The sequence below is a fragment of the Echinococcus granulosus genome (assembly GCF_000524195.1).
Source record: "Echinococcus granulosus chromosome Unknown EG_S00052, whole genome shotgun sequence".
Lineage (NCBI taxonomy): Eukaryota > Metazoa > Platyhelminthes > Cestoda > Cyclophyllidea > Taeniidae > Echinococcus > Echinococcus granulosus.
The window spans coordinates 355,874-374,587 of record NW_020170432.1 but is presented as its reverse complement, the minus strand read 5'-3'; the positions used below and the strand labels follow the sequence as shown (position 1 = coordinate 374,587).

Sequence of the window (18,714 nt, the reverse complement as noted above, 5' to 3'; positions counted from 1 at the left end):
CAAAGCAGAGGGGTGAGGAAAAGATCACGAGAAAGCGCGGAAAGAATGGAAACCTAGGTAATAACTGTGGGCTGGGTGCGTCCTGTGAAGTATTGGATGCCGCACAACCCCAGAGCCAACTCGATATGCGGTGCCATGTAAGTCTAAAAAGAGACAAAAGCCAGCGTTAGATACCACAATGACTTGAATCAGCTACGTTAGGTGAGCACAGAAATAAATTTTATTTCATTATTTTTTAAGGACACGGTTTTTCTACGTATGTCATTTATACATGGCACGGTGCTCAAGAGCTGCCGTAAGCTGACGACAGAGCCACGGGATCTTCAGAGGACCACTCGGGCATTACATGCAAACCCAATTCAGAGGCAAAAAACCCATTTCACTTACTGAATACTCTGCCTAAACGACATAGAGGGGAGACATCCGTCATGAAGGAATAGATTTGAGTGACTTACAAATATCTGCTAAACGGCTGCTTGCAATCTTTAGATGGCCAGTCGTTGTTGAAATGGCAGCAGAGGCAAAGAGCCTCAAGAAAGTGCGCAAGTAGTACGACCATCATTCCTGTGTGATCTTAAAACACCCGACTAAAGCGTGAGGACGAAGCCGGAAGTGTGACTGCCGAGGGCACCGAAGAAAACGCCCAAAGGGGGAGGCATTATGAGGCATATTTTTATTGTGGTTATGATTCAGTCACCACGCTATCGTCTAGATCACTTTACCTAGGCTACATCGATGATAAAACTCCTTCTGTGCTTGTACATCTTACTGCTTCTTCACTGATGACTTTGACAGTTCGTACACCTTTAAACTGGCAAGCATGTCATGTCATCGTGCAAACGCAAAAGTGCAGACACATTTTAGCTCAGTTTACAATTCATTATTGCGCTGTTTACATAAACTAAACTATCCAAACTTTCAGCTACAAGCAAAGGACAAAGGTGTAATCCGACATTTGAATTATTCGACCTAGAACTGACAGATAACCCTCAGAGTACCTGACACTTTGAAGGCATGAATAAGCTAGACCGTTGGCCTGAGAAAGTCACGACCACCAACTGCCTCTGTGGCCCCGCATTTATGTTGGGATTGGGGCCAAGTTAAGCAAGGCCGTCTCCAAAATGACATTCATCCGAAGCTGTTATTTCGATACTCCCATCAGCGACGCGCATCAGCCTACTCCACACCATCTCAATACAATCCAATTCAGACAATGTTCAACAGGCAACAACCCCCTAGACTGCACTTACCCAACAGCCACAAGGCGATGAAACTTTCAGTTACTCATCACTTACACACCCTGATTGAATGTTTTGAATGTAAGCGTCTCAGCTACGCTACCCCAATACGTCTCTACGTCAGTGATGAACCCACTGATGACAGCAATCAGGCGAACATTCAAATAGCGTGTTTGATGTTGCATCCCAGATGCCTGATCGAAGCACAGACAACTGCGAAGTGCGCAGTTGGCGAATTCTTCTGTGAAAGAAGCAATGGACACAACAAAATCACCCACAAACAAGAAAATTTGTGATTTCGAAAGCTGTTCTCGATGGATACTAAGATAGCATGAGGATCCGCCATCCATTAAAAAGCAAAGAATACTAAACTGGAAAATTTTCTGATGAAAAAATTCTTCAAAGATTAGCTAAACTCTGGCATGAGCATATAAATAGGACGACAGAGTATCTAGGAGAAACCAATACGATTTCCATCCCTAAAACTTGAGAATTCTGACTAGATGCATTAATGACTCTCGTTGGCTTAGCCAATTTTTGGAGCAAACGAATGCATATGTACAGCAATAAATGCTATAAGAAAGGTAAGATTGGGTGATATGATTTAGCGACCATTAAGAACAAAAGTCGAAGAGTGTATTAACAATAGACGTGCCAAATGAGCTCAGCCTTTCAAGGCGCATCCATGCGATGGAAAACAGAAAAAAACTCGCACAGGCCGAAGACAAGCAAGTTGAGGGCGTTGCTTGCAAGTTACTGAACGAAAAATTTAGCCGTTCATGTCCACGTAAACCGCATATTCATCATTACTACCACTGGAGTGCATAAGCGCGGGGCCAGTGAAAGTAGGTAAACTAGCCTCCGCTTGGATAAAGGATACATTTTAAAACAATGCTAAAAAGCGTTTTGGAACACCCCAAACACCGAGAATCTGATCGCCTAACTAAATGGGTAATTACGGTGATGACGAAAGTACATGTTTAGAGCGCTCCCATTAAACCAGGAACTTTTGTGCATCCCCACGACCTCGATAGGTAATGGTTTCACAGTTAAACATTTGGCATAGTTACTGCAGCCTTTGCTACTGTTTCTGTTTTCCGGTAAATGGAAAAATATTCCAAGTTAACGATATAGCTTGAAGGTGATTGGACAGATAAAAAGACCTTAGAAAAAGTGCAAGCAGAGTAAACAACGATCCGTTACAAAGCAAGTAATTTTGGTTGTGTTTAGAGATCATTCAACCACTGGAACAACCCACAAAAATTGAGTCACTTTTCAGTAGTTTTTTAAGTTACACTCTAAATGTTGTTTAAGTCACAAATTACACTGAGACAGGCCACTTTATTGCTAGAACCGATTAGTTACTTGGCAGGTGAGTGAGGGAGATTCGACAGAACCTAGGCTATACTCTTCTTTTATAACCGATCTCCTCTGAGTAGGATACAGGCTCAACTCGGTGGATTACGAAGTCGCTTTTTGAAAGGAGACAGATAAAACTTCAAGCTGTACTGAAAACTTACTGTAGCCGGAAGGTCATGGGCTTTCGGATCGGCAGAGAAGGTGTTCACGTAGATACGAATTGTCGCCCCAGAGCTGCCGGTTCCACTCATACGGAAGACAATTCTCGTCTCGTTACTCAGCATTATGCGAATGCCCTACAAAGGCGGAAATGCCAATTTCAAGGGAATAGAGCCGGTTTAGCGGTATCTCAGCTCCATTCACCGCAAAACACCAACTCAGACAACTACCGCCTTCTACAAAAACCTCTCTGCAAGACAAAATGCAGACCTGATTTTTGGAGACGGAATGATCAACTGGATCGGTGTAGGAGAAATCGTCAATACTGAGCACCTTGAAGCAGGCCCCCGAGTTGGTAGTGTACGTGCGACCCACGAATTCAGGATCGGCTAGCAAGGACTTCACACGTTCCATTACCTGCTTACCCTGCTCTTCTGTGCAGTTCTCGTAGTCATAACTAAAAATATCACAAATATTGCCTTATGAACTCAGTTCCAAACTTCATTAGGGCTTGTGTGGGTGTAATCAATCCTCAACGATTCAGTTCTGTTCACGTTTGACTCCATGTTAGTCTGCTGGATTACAACAAAGCTATTTCCATGTTTGCAGGCCTCAGAATATCGTCAAGGATACATCAAGTGCAGAGCAGAGCATAATTCTTGTAAAGAATAAACAATTTTTAGCCGATGCTTCCAAAAATAATTGTCCCCAAACAAATTTACGGGTTAAAAAAGGAAAGTTAGAAGACCCCTGTTAGAAGTGACTGGATCTGTGGAGATCCAGAGAAGAAAGGCAGTAAAAAGCAAGCACTTCATGGCAAGTGATACCATAGTTGAGAGAGTTAAAATCGTCCCATAAAGGGAGTGCATTTTCAAGGATTACTGGAGATACGCACTTGGCATCCACAAAAAATAGGCCCAACGCGACACGGTGAATTCGCCTAACAGCATTGGTGATCAAAGTGGAGGAGGGGCCATAGAGAATGTCAAATGCAACGCTGACAAGAAATAGGAAGCTAAACAGCAAAGCGATACTACAATAAGCTGACTGTTTTTGTCTCTCGGGATTCGACCTGGACGCTATTGTCCTGTTTGTTGATAGCAAAGCTAATGCCCAATTACCCTGACTTAAAGCGCCTTTACGCATAACTGCAGCGCTAGAGCTACTCAGCAAATAAGTGATGATTAAAAGTAATGAAAGAAAGGGAGGCTTGAATAACTGACCGAGTGAAAAAATCCCGTCCATATTTGCTCCAGTGCTCGCGCATAGCATCACGAACGTTGGGCGACTTGCCCTCAGCCTGACGAGAGGCGAGGATGGAGAGCCAGCAGAGGAAGGCCCAGATACCATCCTTCTCACGAATGTGGTTCGAGCCCGTACCGAAGCTCTCCTCCCCGCACACCGAGGCCATATCGGCGTCTAGGAGGTTGCCAAAGAACTTCCAGCCAGTTGGTGTCTCAAAAACAGGCATGTTCTTCACCTTACACACTCTGCACGCGGAAAACAACCCATAAGTAGATGCATAGAAAAGGCTCTCTGAGGCTCTTTTAATGATATTGGTGTGATTAGAGGTGATTAACAATTGAAAACTACTGTCGTTAAGAGACATACAAACAGTCGTAGCAACGTGAAATGGCTTAGTATGCTTCCGATACTTAACAAGTGGCATACTCCTAACTTTTGTACATTGGGAAGTAGACAATCTGAAACCACTTTCGAAGACATGATAAATTACCCCCGAAGTTGATTATGAAATAAAGTAGGTGACTAGAAAGTAAATTTACAATAACATTAGAAGCGTCTGCCTTAAGATATAAGTCCTACGACTAATTATGACAACAAGTGTTAGTAGAGGCAAAAAAATATCCACCCAACAAGAGGGTATCAATTACATGTCACTACTGTTGTTAAGAGGCGTTTAGGGCAACAAATTTTAACCACTAAGCAGAGTGCGGTTATGCGGATATGGGGAGCTTAATTCTGGCGATGGTGAGGTCCAATTCAAGCGGTTCTAGTTGGTCAAATTCTGGACACTTACTAGGGGTAATAAGATCTGAAATAGGAGATGGATTTCTTAAACAAAAAGGCTCAAAACGCTGAAAGTAATACCATTTACCCTATCTAAACGCAGAAACTGCCCAGTTAATAGTGCGGACTACACGACACCATTCTGGTTATTTTTAACCTGATGTCTTCTCACCACCGAGATCTACGAGTATCTTAGTCAATAAGGTTAAAAACAATTAAGGTTGTTTATTCTGTTAATAAACGCCGCTACTGGACTAAAGCTTAACCAAATTTTAGCACAAATTGCCGAGGGGAACAGTCCTTCCAGTTGGTTTAATTCCAAGTGTCTAAACATCCAAAACAAGTTACGAAACCAGTATTACGTTGTCGTATAACCTACAGTCAGAATTTAAATTGCAAAATACGAGAAAGTAAATCATCTTGGTTATTGGTCTGAAAATCGGAATCTCACCCTGCACGAGTGTGAGTATCATCATAAGAGGAAAAGAGATAACTAACCTATCCACAGCAGGCGAGGTGGGCATACTACGCGCAAAGCCCTTGGTCCCGTTTTTAGCGAAATACTTGATTGCCTTCGCATTGTCTGCAATCACCGCAAGGGAGTCGCAGGGACAGACAAAGAATCCAGCCTGACCAATGATCATGTTGCGATCACCGTCACCGTCAAAGGCAGCCGCCAAACTGATCGTCTTGTCCGCACGCACCGCGTCCACCAACTTTGCAGCGTAGGTCAAGTTGGGGTCTGGGTGATGACCTCCGAAGTCAGGCAGTGGTGTGCAGTCCAGCGTGGACGACTCAGGCAAACCGAAGTTGTCCATCAGCAACGCCCTGATATACGGTCCAGTAACTGACAGTGAAGAGAAACGTTTTATGGCCTACTGAACACACTTTTCAGTAGACAATGCTCAACAATGAGGACTCAATTTAGCTCCAATAGTAAATCTTTTCAAATTCAAGAAAAGGGCCATACTAGTGGTCTCATATGACTATTAAACGTTTATAACATGAAAACCCCTAGGTAAGGTTTAATTTAAGCCCCGAATGTCTTGTGTGTCTGCCCCATTACTATACCGGTCCACTGATGGCTTTATGAGAAAGTCACCCCACAGGTTGAGGACTTAGGAGTCAAAACTAAATGAATTAATTTTAACTGTAGGTAACCTATGATATCCCCTAATTATTCAGGAGAGACTTTTGACAAATAATCGCTTGAGTGTAGTGAGCAAGTTTATGAATGCAGCCACATACGACTAAGGGCTTAAATGCCACAAACCCACATTAAAAAAATCCGCACGTACGGGCACATAGGATAGCAATAAACATGGCGTTCCTACGCCCGGACCTGGTACTGATCTACGGAATCACAAAGACTAGCTCCTCTGACCGATGTTATCAAAGACAGGATTGGAAGTCTTACAAATTGGAGTGCGGAATGAATTTTACGCCTATTGACTCAAACTCATTTGCATGCACTTATAAGCAACAGATAAAAGGAGGCATTACCTCCACTGAGACCATCAACAAGGACCTTAAAGGGCGGTTCGCCATTGGCTCCATTGAGGAAGTTCTTGATGAGATCGAAATCGAAAATCTCCTTCATGTATGTGATGTAGTCCTTCGTACTCGATATGACAGTCACCTTGAAAGTCTTCCCATTATTCAGGCAATAATCTGTTGACCCCAGCTTGCTCAAATCCACGGGCAGTGGATGTTCTAGGGTGTTGTACTCACTAATTGTGGTCGTGATTTGGTAAACCTCATTGGTGATTGTCTCTGTGGCCGGTCCGCCATTCTCAATGTTGTACTTAAAACCGAAATCGCCATCTGGACCACCTGGATTATGACTAGCGGTCAGGATAAAGGCTCCAGTTGTGCCGTATCGTCGAATGATAGTGGAGACAGCGGGTGTGGAGAGAATGCCGTTCTCTCCAATCATCACCTCCTCCACCTAGTGGAATGATGTATCACACGTATTGTGCACAAGGGATCAATAGAAAGGAGGAGAGAGAACTTACCCCATTAGCAGCACAGACAGGAACTATGGCTCTTAGGAGGGCTTCCTTGAGAAAATAACGTCCATCACCACCAAGCACAAGACGAAAATGAGTGTTAGGCTTCTGGTACTTCTTTGCCACGATGAGACAGGCCTGTACGAAGTTTTCCACATAGTTCGGCTGCATGAAGGTCTTGGTGGGCTTGCGTAGTCCAGAGGTACCAGGCTTTTGACCCTCGTAGGGCTTCGTGTTACGCTTCAGCACTGCGTACGTTTCCGCCATTCCGCTGAAGACAGCAAAGGTGGGACTAATTCAGCTGCATGCTAATAATATTACTCTTGAAAGGGAGCAATCAAATGGCACAAAAAACGGAGAAAGGTAAGGAGTAGCTTGGCCTTTTGTAATACAAAGAAATGGAAAAGCCAATGTTAACCATAGTTTCAAGGCACCGAACAAGCCAATGAGAAGTGAGGTGATCTACACAAAGGTAATGTATTAACACAAGTAGTGTTGATATGGAAACAAAACAAGGTAGGATTTAGACATCTGCCTCGGTAAAATCCACATCAGTAGCATCGGGATCGTCGTTTTCTTTGTAAGTGTAAGGTAGGTCGGCACCCTCATCAGCTAGCCGATCGGCTTGTTCATTGCCCCATTTGCCTTGGTGTCCGGGTGAGTGACACTAAAAGAACAGGAAATTGTCATTTTAGCCAATCGATAGTAGTGTAAAAATCGACCTAGGTTTTATTATAGACCAATGGAAAGTCACTTAAAGGCTCCCGTTTGGGAAAATAGAAAGGGCGCATTTACAAGCCATGTAAAGAATGCTTGAAGTTAGAGAAAGCCATTTAAACTTCATGTAAGTTGGCAATACTTTCGGGGAAATGTATCCTCATTGATTTACCGTATTTCAACAAAGGTAGCGTATGCCTTTTGGAGGTGTAAAAATGACTTATTAGGGGTCAAGGGGCTATTACTAGTGAAGTTCAAGTCAAACGAGGACTTACAATTTCATATGCCCCGCCTCCCAAAAGGCATGCTACTGGACCTATAAATGTCAACAACCCACACACACCAGCCACTAAATTATGCCAAAGACCACCCTCTTCTAGTCCCGCCCAGACGCCACCAATTAATGTGACAGCAGGCAACACCCTAATGGCCGAGTCCAACCCAAAAGTGTCTTCCTGCAGTCTACTACGGTAGGACAGTTTAGTGATTCACTGAACAGTTTAAACGGTAACTCTTCAAACGGATGAGGTAACAATAACCACTGTGGTAGTTTTCATCTCACCACCACAGCAACTCCTCATTTCTGTTAAGGTTCAATTAAGGCGTCAAAGTATCATCCTGGGCGCATGATAGGCGCCCAAACAATTGTGAAAATGCACAGGAGACGAACCTGTGAGGAATGATAAACACAGCGCAAAACAATGCAACGCAACACAACACAATCGCCTACAAAGACGAACACCTGCAAATTTGAAAGGCTGAAGCACGCTGGGTAGCAAGCCAGACTTCCGCCGGCTCTCCAAAGATGATTAAGCTGCATTAACGGATTCTATACAGATGCTTCCAAGCTGTTAGCAAAAGCTGAGGCAAATGTATAAGTATAGCAAGAAATCCTGTCGAGAAATCATTGCACTTACCGCTTCTTGAAATTTGTTTGTATTTTCTTATTCTCAAATTCTAACTCCCCAAGTCCCGGTTCGATTTGAATATAATCTTAAAGCTTATTTTGTCCAAAGCTCCCATTCATACTTCCGTTACGGACAAAAGAAAGCAAATAATACAGAGGAATAAAAATTTCCAGTATATATGACTAGCGAAGTGAGGTCATGTCCTTCACGATACAAGGGGCTTCAGGCACAAAATTACAAATACCCATCCCTAATTAACATAAGTCAACGGGTTTACAAGTAAGAGATGTGAAAGAGGGAAATTTATTGGTTGTTTCTAGAGGAAATTGCCCATTTGGAATAGACAACTCACCCAGGAAACGTGGAGATCAGGAGTATCGAGTTGTTCAACCAGCCGCTGAATGTCCTTCTTCAGAAGCACCGGTTTCCCATTGGCTAGCTTCCAGCCGTTCTTTTGCCACTTCAAGTACCACACAGTGGCGCAGTTAAGTGTGAACATGCTATCGGTAACTATCTTCACACCTTGGATTCCAGCTGAATTTACTTGCTGAAGAGCTCTGACACATGCCTAGGAGGGAACAAAGATGCACTACTAGGCGAAACACGATTTAGAGTGGGACGACACATCGATTCAGGGAATGCCCAAAAACGTGAACATCTTATACTTTGCGCTGTAATCAGAATTATTCACTGTAGTGGGACGCCAACAGATAACATTTCTCAAGCATTTAACAGAAGCAAACTCAATTCGAAACTGGAAATGAGCTAGTCTATTTCTTAGTAGGGAGAAAAAATAATGGATTCTTCAAGACTGCTCAGCCAAATTAAGGTGTCATAAACTGGTATCATGTGCGTGGGCCTTAATCCTGTCAATCTGTCAATCGAAATATGCAATAGACGAGACTTCGATACAGGTTTCCTTGCTTGCCGACATGCGCGAGTGCGAAAGGAACGCGAACCTGGCAGATAACTGGATGGTGGCGGCTGCCGAAGAAGACAGTGTCAGTATTGTGCATTTAGTGTTTGATAGCATAAAATCAGGGGAAAGTGGGCGAGAGCACGACATTCTGGAATGCTTGTGAACTAGCCATGAAAACGGGAACCTCTAGAAAGGCGAAAGAGGATGATTTCTGAAGTTGCAAGCACCACAAACAATACAGATGGACAAAAGTGGTCATTAGCGACGTGCTTGAGTACGTGACAAGGTCAGCTAGAAAAAATCAGATATTACCGAGCTCTGTAACAATTAACGACTCTAAATTTAATGAATTTCTGGTAGAAAGTCAGGGAAATGACACAGGCACTTTCTTTGCCAACTTATTCAAAGCCACGTAGTATTTCGTTGACACACCGGTCAGGATTATGTTTCGAAGCTCTGAATCCAAATCACTCTCTGCCTCAAAACCAAAGGACAACAACCTTAGTGCATCGCTTTTGCGTTCAAACATCACGTTTTCACAAAATGCTTGCTTCAATCAGGATTATACATGCAAAGCAAAAAACTGCTGCCCAAGCAAAACCAATGACGCCATTTGATTAACTCGAGACCAGTCCCAAGAGGGAGATGATCCATCAGGTTAAGCGTCTTTTTCACGAAAACTTAAAAACGGCAAGGAGGAAAGCAAACCAATAAGTGATACATATCATGAATATCCACGCCGCACATGCTCTAAGGTACGTATCTTGCGATATTTTGTTGCCACATTCACAAATCGCACTTGAATCTGAAATCTTCAAAGGTGAGAAAAATCAACCCTAGTACCCTAGTACCCACATTTTTAGGCAGTTCTAGGGAAGAATTTCATATAAGGTAAAAAAATTCCGCAGCCGCCTTCCGATGAGAAAGGAAAAAGTTAAAACCCCAATCCAATTGCGGGAGTTTAATGGACTCTGATACAAATTGTTACTCTAAGTTCAGTGTACTTCGAGTACGCGCGAAAGAGAATGGCCAGGGATAGTAACAAGTTAATTCAAGACAAATATGAAATATTATTAACAATTCACAAATATTATGGATACAAGCAGCTTGACCTTACCTAGAGGAATTTGAATCTGTTTCCAGTCAATAAGAAGGGGTTTGCTGTGGTTTCTAGCTCTTATGAAGTACTATAGTGACAAATTCAAAGTAGATTAAATGCATGCAATCAGTATCTGCGGCACCTGGTGCCGCCAGACCATACGGCTACGTGACCTACGGCCGACCAACCACACCTCAGCAACCACCCAATTGGTTGAGAATTGCACAGGTATGAATGCCAGAATCCAGGCGAAAAAGTGCATCGTGGTTCAAATAAGGTAAGAAAATACCTCAATTTCGGCTCGGTTGTTGGTCTGGCGTCCTTTTAATCGTTCCGAGACATTCCAGGGATGATCGGTGCCCCAGAATACGCCAATACCCGCTCTACGGTCATCGGGTGGGCCCTTGCAAGAACCATCGGTATATACAAGCACCTTGTCGGCTTCGTGAAGGTCTAAAAACAAAAGGGAAAAGCGTCAAAGGAACAGTTAAGAAGCCAATGCTAGCTAATGATCAGCCGCACGTCTAGAACCAAAAGAAAAATAGTGGCATGAGAACATACCATGCATGAATGCGACTGGGACCAAACTATCAACCGCAGATGAAGCCACGAGCCTAGCACTCTTACTCTTCTACAAATAAATTAAGTTAAAATAGTCGCAAACAAACTTTCAGTGGCAAATCAGAGTGTTCGCAATTTTCTTGAAAGCTATTGCTCGAGAGCAGGCGCTTTTGGGATGAATTTCCGGCACCTCCTGAGGCTAGAGTCAAAAATACACAAGACTGAATACAAACCATTCTTGAGAAACTCTTCAGCTTCACACAGCGTTGCAAACTTTTTGAAAATAGCCCCCGCAAAACCATGGACTTGACAGTTACATTCAGCCCTAAATTTTTGAGTTAATGAATCAGCTACTGAATTAAAAAGAGTAGGACAGAGTCAAGTTATTCCCATAAACGACATGAACAAGTTCTAGAAAAAGTGGAAAATAAAAAAGTGGGCCGGAGGCGCAGGAAGCAGCAGATTCTAAGCTACCGCACCAAACACCTTATTAGCATGTGCCAATAAATTACCAGGACGCATGGTAGCTGGACAATCAACCAATTCCACCCGATTTTTATACCAGGTGATTTGCTCCAATGCAATCGAATAATAAGTTAGAAAAACATCGACTATTAACTGGCAGTTCCTTCATTCTGGCATAAACACCAAATCCGAACAATAAAGTGCAATAAAAAGCTAAACGAAAAAGTCTACCATGCGCGTAAGTGAGGGACCACACCATTGCATCGCAGCAATAACCACATGCCGCACTAAGTGTGGGGATCTAATTACCCTAAAACCTCAAATATTGTTAGGAATTTTCTGGGCAAATGGTTTCATTAACCGAAGCACTCTAAAACGGTGCTATATTTTAAAATAATTAGTCATTTACCTACTGTTGGTGTAGTGACAATTAACTCAAATACCTCCAAATCCGAAACTACAATAGCCAAAGAACAAACATGGTTCTGGAAGAAAAAATCACCAAGTTTTAAATACCCCTGGCACCCTCCCAACTTTGACCGCGTAAAAGGGCATTTGAGGCTTCAGCAAGAGCGCAGAGAACACACCAATGTTCCTATTGGCTCGACTAGTGGATTGCCATGTTTTCGTTTGGCTACGCTGAGTAATCAAGACTCCTAGAATATTTAAAAAAGAGGTGTAATTATAACCAGTAAAGAGGATCAAACATCAAATCTGTTTTTGCCGAAAAATTATTCCGGTGAGCTTAGATCCTTGGGATTGAGATCAAGTCAAACAAAAAACTGACTCCTAAATGTTTGCTGGTATTCTGTTGAAAGCGCCCGGTAAATTAAAAAATAGTAGCCATACCAAAATTTTCCACAAATAATTCAGAAAATATGCCTCATTAAATTAATTTCAGGCAACGTTGGGACATTTCGGCAAATAAATATTGCCTTATTGACCGCCAACGAATCCTTAGGAAGAAGCCCAATTTGTGTTCAGAAATTGGTTGATATCAATGACAGAGGTTGAAGGTGAGGAGAAACCTAGACAGCACACACATTTCAAATTGTTATACCTCTCTCGGTGCATTTAGCGAGATGATTTCGTCATTGTGCTCAGCCATTTTTTCACTCAGTAATAAATAACCTCTTTTGCGATAAAAGCATTGGTGGCTTTTTGCTATTATTAATAGTACTTAATAAATTAGCAAAAATTGCATGCACCCTACCACTACTTTATGAAGCTGTCCACTAACTTATCGATAAAAGTGGGTTTGCTAATACCTTTTTAACTTTGGTGTTTTGAAATGGCTGATTTTTAAAATTTAAATTAGTTTGAATCGGTCAGTCTCAGTGGTCGTTTTAGGAGGGGCCCAGAGAATGGCGGATGATCGAAATTGTATGCCTTTTCTCTAGTCTTATTTGTGTTTTGTAGACGACGTGGACGATTATGGGATGTCATACAGGAAAAATGTGGGCTGTTTTATTGCTTATAATTTTTATAGCCCCCGCGAACTCGCAAGAAAAGTAGATACTACGAAGAATACTATGAGGCAACTCCGCAATACAAGTCAAGGGATTCTCCGCGCATCTATTCTCCGATTCGACCAATTCAACCAGACGATGCGCACAGAGTGAGGCGAAATCCTAAGCAGGTTCGTTTTTATTCTTTGTTTAGCTTTTAATCAGCATAAGGGAATGCCCAGCTCCGTCGGCTGGCGGAATACTTACGCTAATCCTGAACGACGCACCGCTCAGGGCAATGCAGTCCGACTTCGAAATGTTTTGAAGCTCCCAAAAGCCCATAAATGGGTTTTTTATGAATGGCTTTACTCCAATTTGGATAGGTAGTCTTTCGTTAATATTAACTACCCATTCAATTTCAGACCACTGCTACTAAGCGAAAATGATTTTCGCATTTGTCTTCGCGAGAACTTTCCAAATGTTAAAACCCGTCGCTTAACACGGGCGCATTGGTCTCTATTACGTCGATTGATGGGGAAACCTCGACGCTGCTCAACGTCCTTCTTTGAAGAGGAGCGGCGTTCGTTAAACGAAAAGCGTGAAAAGATTCGCACATTGCAGGCAACTCGCTCAGTACAGCTGGAGTTTCTTCGTGATCTGCCCGACGATATGCATGTTCCTATGCCCCTTATCATTGGAACAAGAATTAATGCTCGGTAGGAATTTTGCTTACTTTATAACCCTTTCCAGTGTACGTTTTCCGACAGATGGTCTCTATCCTGGCAAAGTTGATGCTATCGATTCTTTGCGTCATTGTTATCGCGTCACTTTCGACAGACCTAATTTGGGCACTCGGTCTATTCCCGATTATGAGGTGATTAGCATTGACCCTCAGGAGACCATCCCTCTCTCGGCGTACAAGACGCAACACAAAGCTAGTCGTAACTTGTTTATGAGTCCTGCCAGACTGTTGGCTCAGTCTGCTCTACAGGTAGGTCATTTGCCATTTCCGTGGTTGTTCATTGGTTTTTGTCACTAGGGCAAGAGACACATGCATCACCACAAAATTGCCCACGCCGTAGGCAGCACCACTAGCGATTTCGGCATTAACGATTGTCCTCTGTGTCAAGCTGGTGACGGTACATCTCCCTCCACTTCAATTAAAGCGCCCTCTATGGGCGAGATGACTTCTGGTATTGGAGGAGCGGCTCTTTCACTCAATGATCCTTCGAGCAGCGGTGGGCGATTGTTGCTCAATGAATCTGACATTTACGGAGGCTATCCGATGAAGTTCCTCGTCATGGTGGTATGTATTTTCATTTGTCCGGACCCCTACCATTTGGCCTCTCAGTCCGATCATTTCTCATCGCTCTGTAGACAAAGCTGTCAAAGATTCTGGAGGTGAAAAAGATGTGCGTGGATGAGTTGCAGGACTTGAATACCGAGGCAGAACGAAAAATCTCCAATCAGTCGGAAATATCTGTCGAGTTTCAGCACAAGTATCTCACGCTTATCGTTCACTTGGAGCGTCTGAACAGGGAACTCAATCAGTATCTTATCCACGTTTTGCAGTATGCTAACGAAGTGAGTTATTGGTACCATTTATTACGCTTGCCATTCTGCAATGAACAAGTCTATTGGTGAATAGTTACAAATGTCATATCCATTCCTGAGCGCCCCATGCAGATATCGTTTTGCATCTCCCAGCTACTACAATTCTATCATCGAGTACATTCAAATGCAAAGCTCGCATTTTTACGACTTCAACTCTGTGACTATCCCGATCTATCAATAAATTCTTTACCAAGTCTTTCGTTGGCAGAGTCTTGTTTCGTACTTCTTGCACCACATAGATTGCACAAGAGCACGGCGTACCACCCCTGGAACAACCGGCCGACTTCAAGCAACGCTGTGACGAGGACGCCTATGACATTGTAAACCGTGTGAAAAGCATCCAGGTGCAGCGATTGCGCAACATGAAGAATATGGACCTTATCACCAGACTAACCGGCATTCTCGTGCAAATTCGCTCCCTCAGTGAGCAGGACAGTGTCACGCCCGACTGTTCCAGCGTTCTTGACTCTCTCCGGGATCTAAAAACCACTCTGCACTCTAGCAACATTCAGTAAGTTTCAGTTTTTTTTTTTCCAATTTTCTGTCTTAACACATTGGTATCCACGTCACAAATGTGTGACACTGTCTTGCAGACGACGTGTAATATAAGTTGGATCGAATTGCAAAGAAAAAACCGAAATTTTTGATGTCATTACCAGAACAAAATGGCATCTTAGTGGCAGTGATGGCCGTCTTTCCTCTGAGATCCTGTTGACGCGAGCACATAAATTTTTTCCATCCAATGATTGCATGGTCGCATTGTCACAGGAATGTACAGTCATTTAAGATAATTGATTGCTATCCTCCTCCTTTTCCCTTTTCAGCACCTTCGAGGATATGCTGGAGGTGAAGATTCACCATGTGATGAGTGGACTGAACACACAAGGGAATTTGCACGCCTTCCTCTACATGCATCCCAACCACATGCAGTATGTTTGATGCGGCCAGGTCTTAGTGTTATGATTGCGGAAATCCTTTGACTGATTGTCATCTGTCTTTATATTGGTCTGTTTATTGCTAAGTTAAGCCGAATTGCGATTGCTCAGTTCGACCATTGGGGTGTTTTTTTTGGCCCAGGGAATGCTCCGCGTTTGCGCTGCAACTGAAATCATCTACAGGTTCCATAATAACGGATATGGGACGTTAGGTGTCGAAGCTTTTTATGTAAACATGTTAGATACCGTCCAGTCCTTATTTGTGATCTCTAGGGCTATCGTCTTGGATAAGTATCATGATCAAAAAGTACCGGGAATGCTCTAATTGGCTTCTTCTATTGGTGGCTGGGATGCTTTGCGGCGGGTAAAGGTTTGGCTAATTCTTGATTGGGGCTTTTGGCCTCTTGCCTGTAGTAAAGCATACAATTGCGAGACGTTGTCCACAGCAGTAAGTTGCAAGTGTCTCCCGCTTTCACCCGACGGCGTGTGGCTATCACCCTTCTTATCAACGAAGGAGGGATGTGCCCATCTCCAGCTCTGCAATATTTGCTTGTATCTACAGAAGGTTTTATGTCCAGTATGAGAACCTCAGATACACCCTATCAGGACACCTTGTTGATTCATTAAGTGGTTTGGATGTAAGCATTCTAAACGCATCCAGGCGTGCGTATCCACACTGATGCCGGTCTCGTCTGTGGTGTTCTCCAGTCCGCTCCTGTGAACAATCAGCGCGTCAAATGGTTCACGCTGGATGTCTGTGCCGTATGGCCTACTAGGCGTCTTTATTTGTGGGGAACGGTAAACACGTAACAGCCTAACACATTCTTTCATAAACTTTTGCAATTTTGATCCGCACTGGGTAACGAAAAGGCTTTTCGCAGACTTCTAGGACGGTTTAGCCGTCCCAGGAAATTCTTTGATGCGGGAAGTACTCTGGCGAGCCTAGTTCGATATTGTGATGAATGTATAAAGGTGAGACTGGATCGTGTATAAGTGCAAACTCAGTTTTTATTCGCTGTGGTTACTTGAGCGCTCCAAATCTCTTGACAAATCATATTGGAGGTTTGACTGACTTGCAGCTCTAACACGCTACTTATATTTAGTGAGTAGAAGGCGACACAATGAGGGTTGACATGGTACCGTCGTTTACTGTAAACGAATCGCCTAGTACGCAAATTTGTTTTCACGATTTAAAATAAGGTGTAAATTTGTGCTGACATCTTGTATGTATTTTGGGACTTTTTTTGCTTGGAAGAGGGCGGCTTAGAACGAAACGGTATCGATTTTGTGTCCACAATTTAAATTCCCTCTGTGATGTAAGTCGGTCCAATCACAAGTGGACAGCAGCATGGGTAATTCTGCGTCTAAAAAATGCACCAACTTTAGACATATTGTCACAACTAATGCCAGAGTAGCTTCTTTGGAACTGTACGAACCTCATCCAGCTGTTTTCCTCCCCAGTCTACATCAAGATGTGGATGAAACTACTCTCCTTGACTACGCAGGCGATGGAGAAAATTGTCCTTCTGAGATTGAGCTGAAGGGGGAACAAGTCATGTCTAGTGACATACAAGATGAGCAAGCGGCCACCGGAATAGAGATCAATGATATTTTTGAAGAAGAAGTTAAAGAAGACAATTTTAGGGAAGAATGCACCCCTATTCATTTAAATAATTCACTTAAAGCCACTGAACCGGCTCATCCTCAGCCACGGTTCACGGCGTTTGAAATTCCCGTTCATGCTGGTCCCTATGCTATGCTAACACCTATGATACCCAGGAATTCCCTTTATGATACTGTCGAAGCCGAATCCCATAGACCAGTCGAAACGGCGTCTACAGTGACCTACTCTCATCCTAGAACCCATTCTGTGTCACATTCGAGGAGATACACCCCTCGTAGAGGTCCACTTCGTAGAAAATCTACTCCTCCACCACAAAGGAAAACTCTTTGTCAAAAGTATCCCCAAACTTATAGAAAGGCACGGGAAAGTGTGCTTCCCCTGATCACCGATTCAGCTCCTTCCACACAGACTAATGATTCAACCTCTTCATTTCGACCAGAGAGTAGGTGTTCTCTACGAAAAATCAACGTTTCTTCTGAATGGAGGACGAATCGTTTGGGTGGAGATACGTGGATCCATTACCCCAATCGGGTGTCTACTTATCAGGCTACTCGTAGACTGAGGATGCCCCAGAATCCCTCCACCAGACGACTGAAACCGATTGACAAGTCCATGATTCCGACCAACCCTGCGGCAGGTGACCAAACGCTTTTCCCTTCGAAACCTCATAAACCAGCATCCTCAATGCTACCTCCATTATCGAGATCAGAGGTTAGCAGAGTCAGACCGGTGTGTAACAGAGGAGGAGGGGGTCGGGGTGAGGTGGGACTAGGGGCTCCTTACAGCCGAAATGGCGGCTCTTCTCTTCCACCACCTACTTCTTTCTCCTCTCCACGTGTGGAGAATCCAAATCCATTCAATCCATTCACCCTCCAGACGGAGGGCTACAACAACAATGAAGAGCTGCTGTCGCGAGATCAAATTATATTTCGGAATTCAAAAATTACTGGCGAGACAAGTTACTTCAAACAATATTCCATGGATGAAATACACGACTCAACGAAGCACTAGACTCTGTCTCTTGTCACTTTGATACGCTTGGATTTGCAGGCTCTAGCAAACTATTTAGGAGGTGTACAGAAAAGTAGAGCCCCTAGAATGTTGGTTTCGTAAAACAGGATTTATTTACGTATAGAATTGGGTGGAACAAATATAAAACAATTTGGGTAGTGTATAGCCCGATGTTTTCCCTCCGTTTACGCGACGCACGTCAACTCGTAAATGACATGTCATCTACACTAAGTCCTCTGAGTTATGTGTGTCGTTTTCTTTTCAACTCAAGTGAAACTGTTCCAAAAGCTTGCTGTTTATGGCTTAACGGCTTCAATGTGTAGACCCTCCTTTTTCTGTGGTATGAATGCTAAATCCTCCTCTCGCCCCTCCCCAAAACGGCATTCATAATGCAAATGAACCAGCTGGGTGAATGACTGAATATTCCAGGTAGCAGTTTTGTGAGAATGGCGGCGAAAATTGCCATCAAGTGGGTGGTCCCTCGCTTCAGTCAGCGTAGCAAGAAAGTGAGGATTCAGGGTCGTGAATATGACCCTCCACACCTCGCGTATCTGATGGCAGTAAAGGCGTTGGTAATTTTGCACTCCTCGTGGTTGTGGACTATGCATGTTATAATGAGC

At 43.4% G+C, this 18,714-nt stretch overlaps 2 protein-coding genes across 2 annotated transcripts; one reads left to right on the top strand and one right to left on the bottom strand. All coding sequences in view use genetic code 11, as the record gives it.

Moving 5' to 3' along the window:
• Positions 1-53: 53 nt before the first annotated feature.
• EGR_06188 (Phosphoglucomutase) lies at positions 54-12,536 on the bottom strand (the record flags this gene model as incomplete). Its single annotated transcript, XM_024495437.1, has 15 exons — positions 54-143; positions 2,759-2,893; positions 3,027-3,213; positions 3,980-4,246; positions 5,283-5,631; positions 6,288-6,732; positions 6,800-7,064; positions 7,233-7,255; positions 7,323-7,460; positions 8,771-8,986; positions 10,726-10,889; positions 10,998-11,067; positions 11,105-11,196; positions 11,231-11,322; positions 12,523-12,536. 15 exons carry the CDS (start codon positions 12,534-12,536, stop codon positions 54-56), a joined length of 2,547 nt encoding a protein of 848 aa, XP_024350165.1.
• Positions 12,537-12,826: 290 nt separating this feature from the next.
• EGR_06187 (hypothetical protein) lies at positions 12,827-15,463 on the top strand (the record flags this gene model as incomplete). Its single annotated transcript, XM_024495436.1, has 10 exons — positions 12,827-12,845; positions 12,882-12,919; positions 12,952-13,101; positions 13,136-13,293; positions 13,333-13,626; positions 13,661-13,901; positions 13,950-14,216; positions 14,288-14,494; positions 14,764-15,035; positions 15,349-15,463. The coding sequence occupies 10 exons, from the start codon at positions 12,827-12,829 to the stop codon at positions 15,461-15,463; spliced, it is 1,761 nt and encodes a 586-aa protein (XP_024350164.1).
• Positions 15,464-18,714: the final 3,251 nt, after the last annotated feature.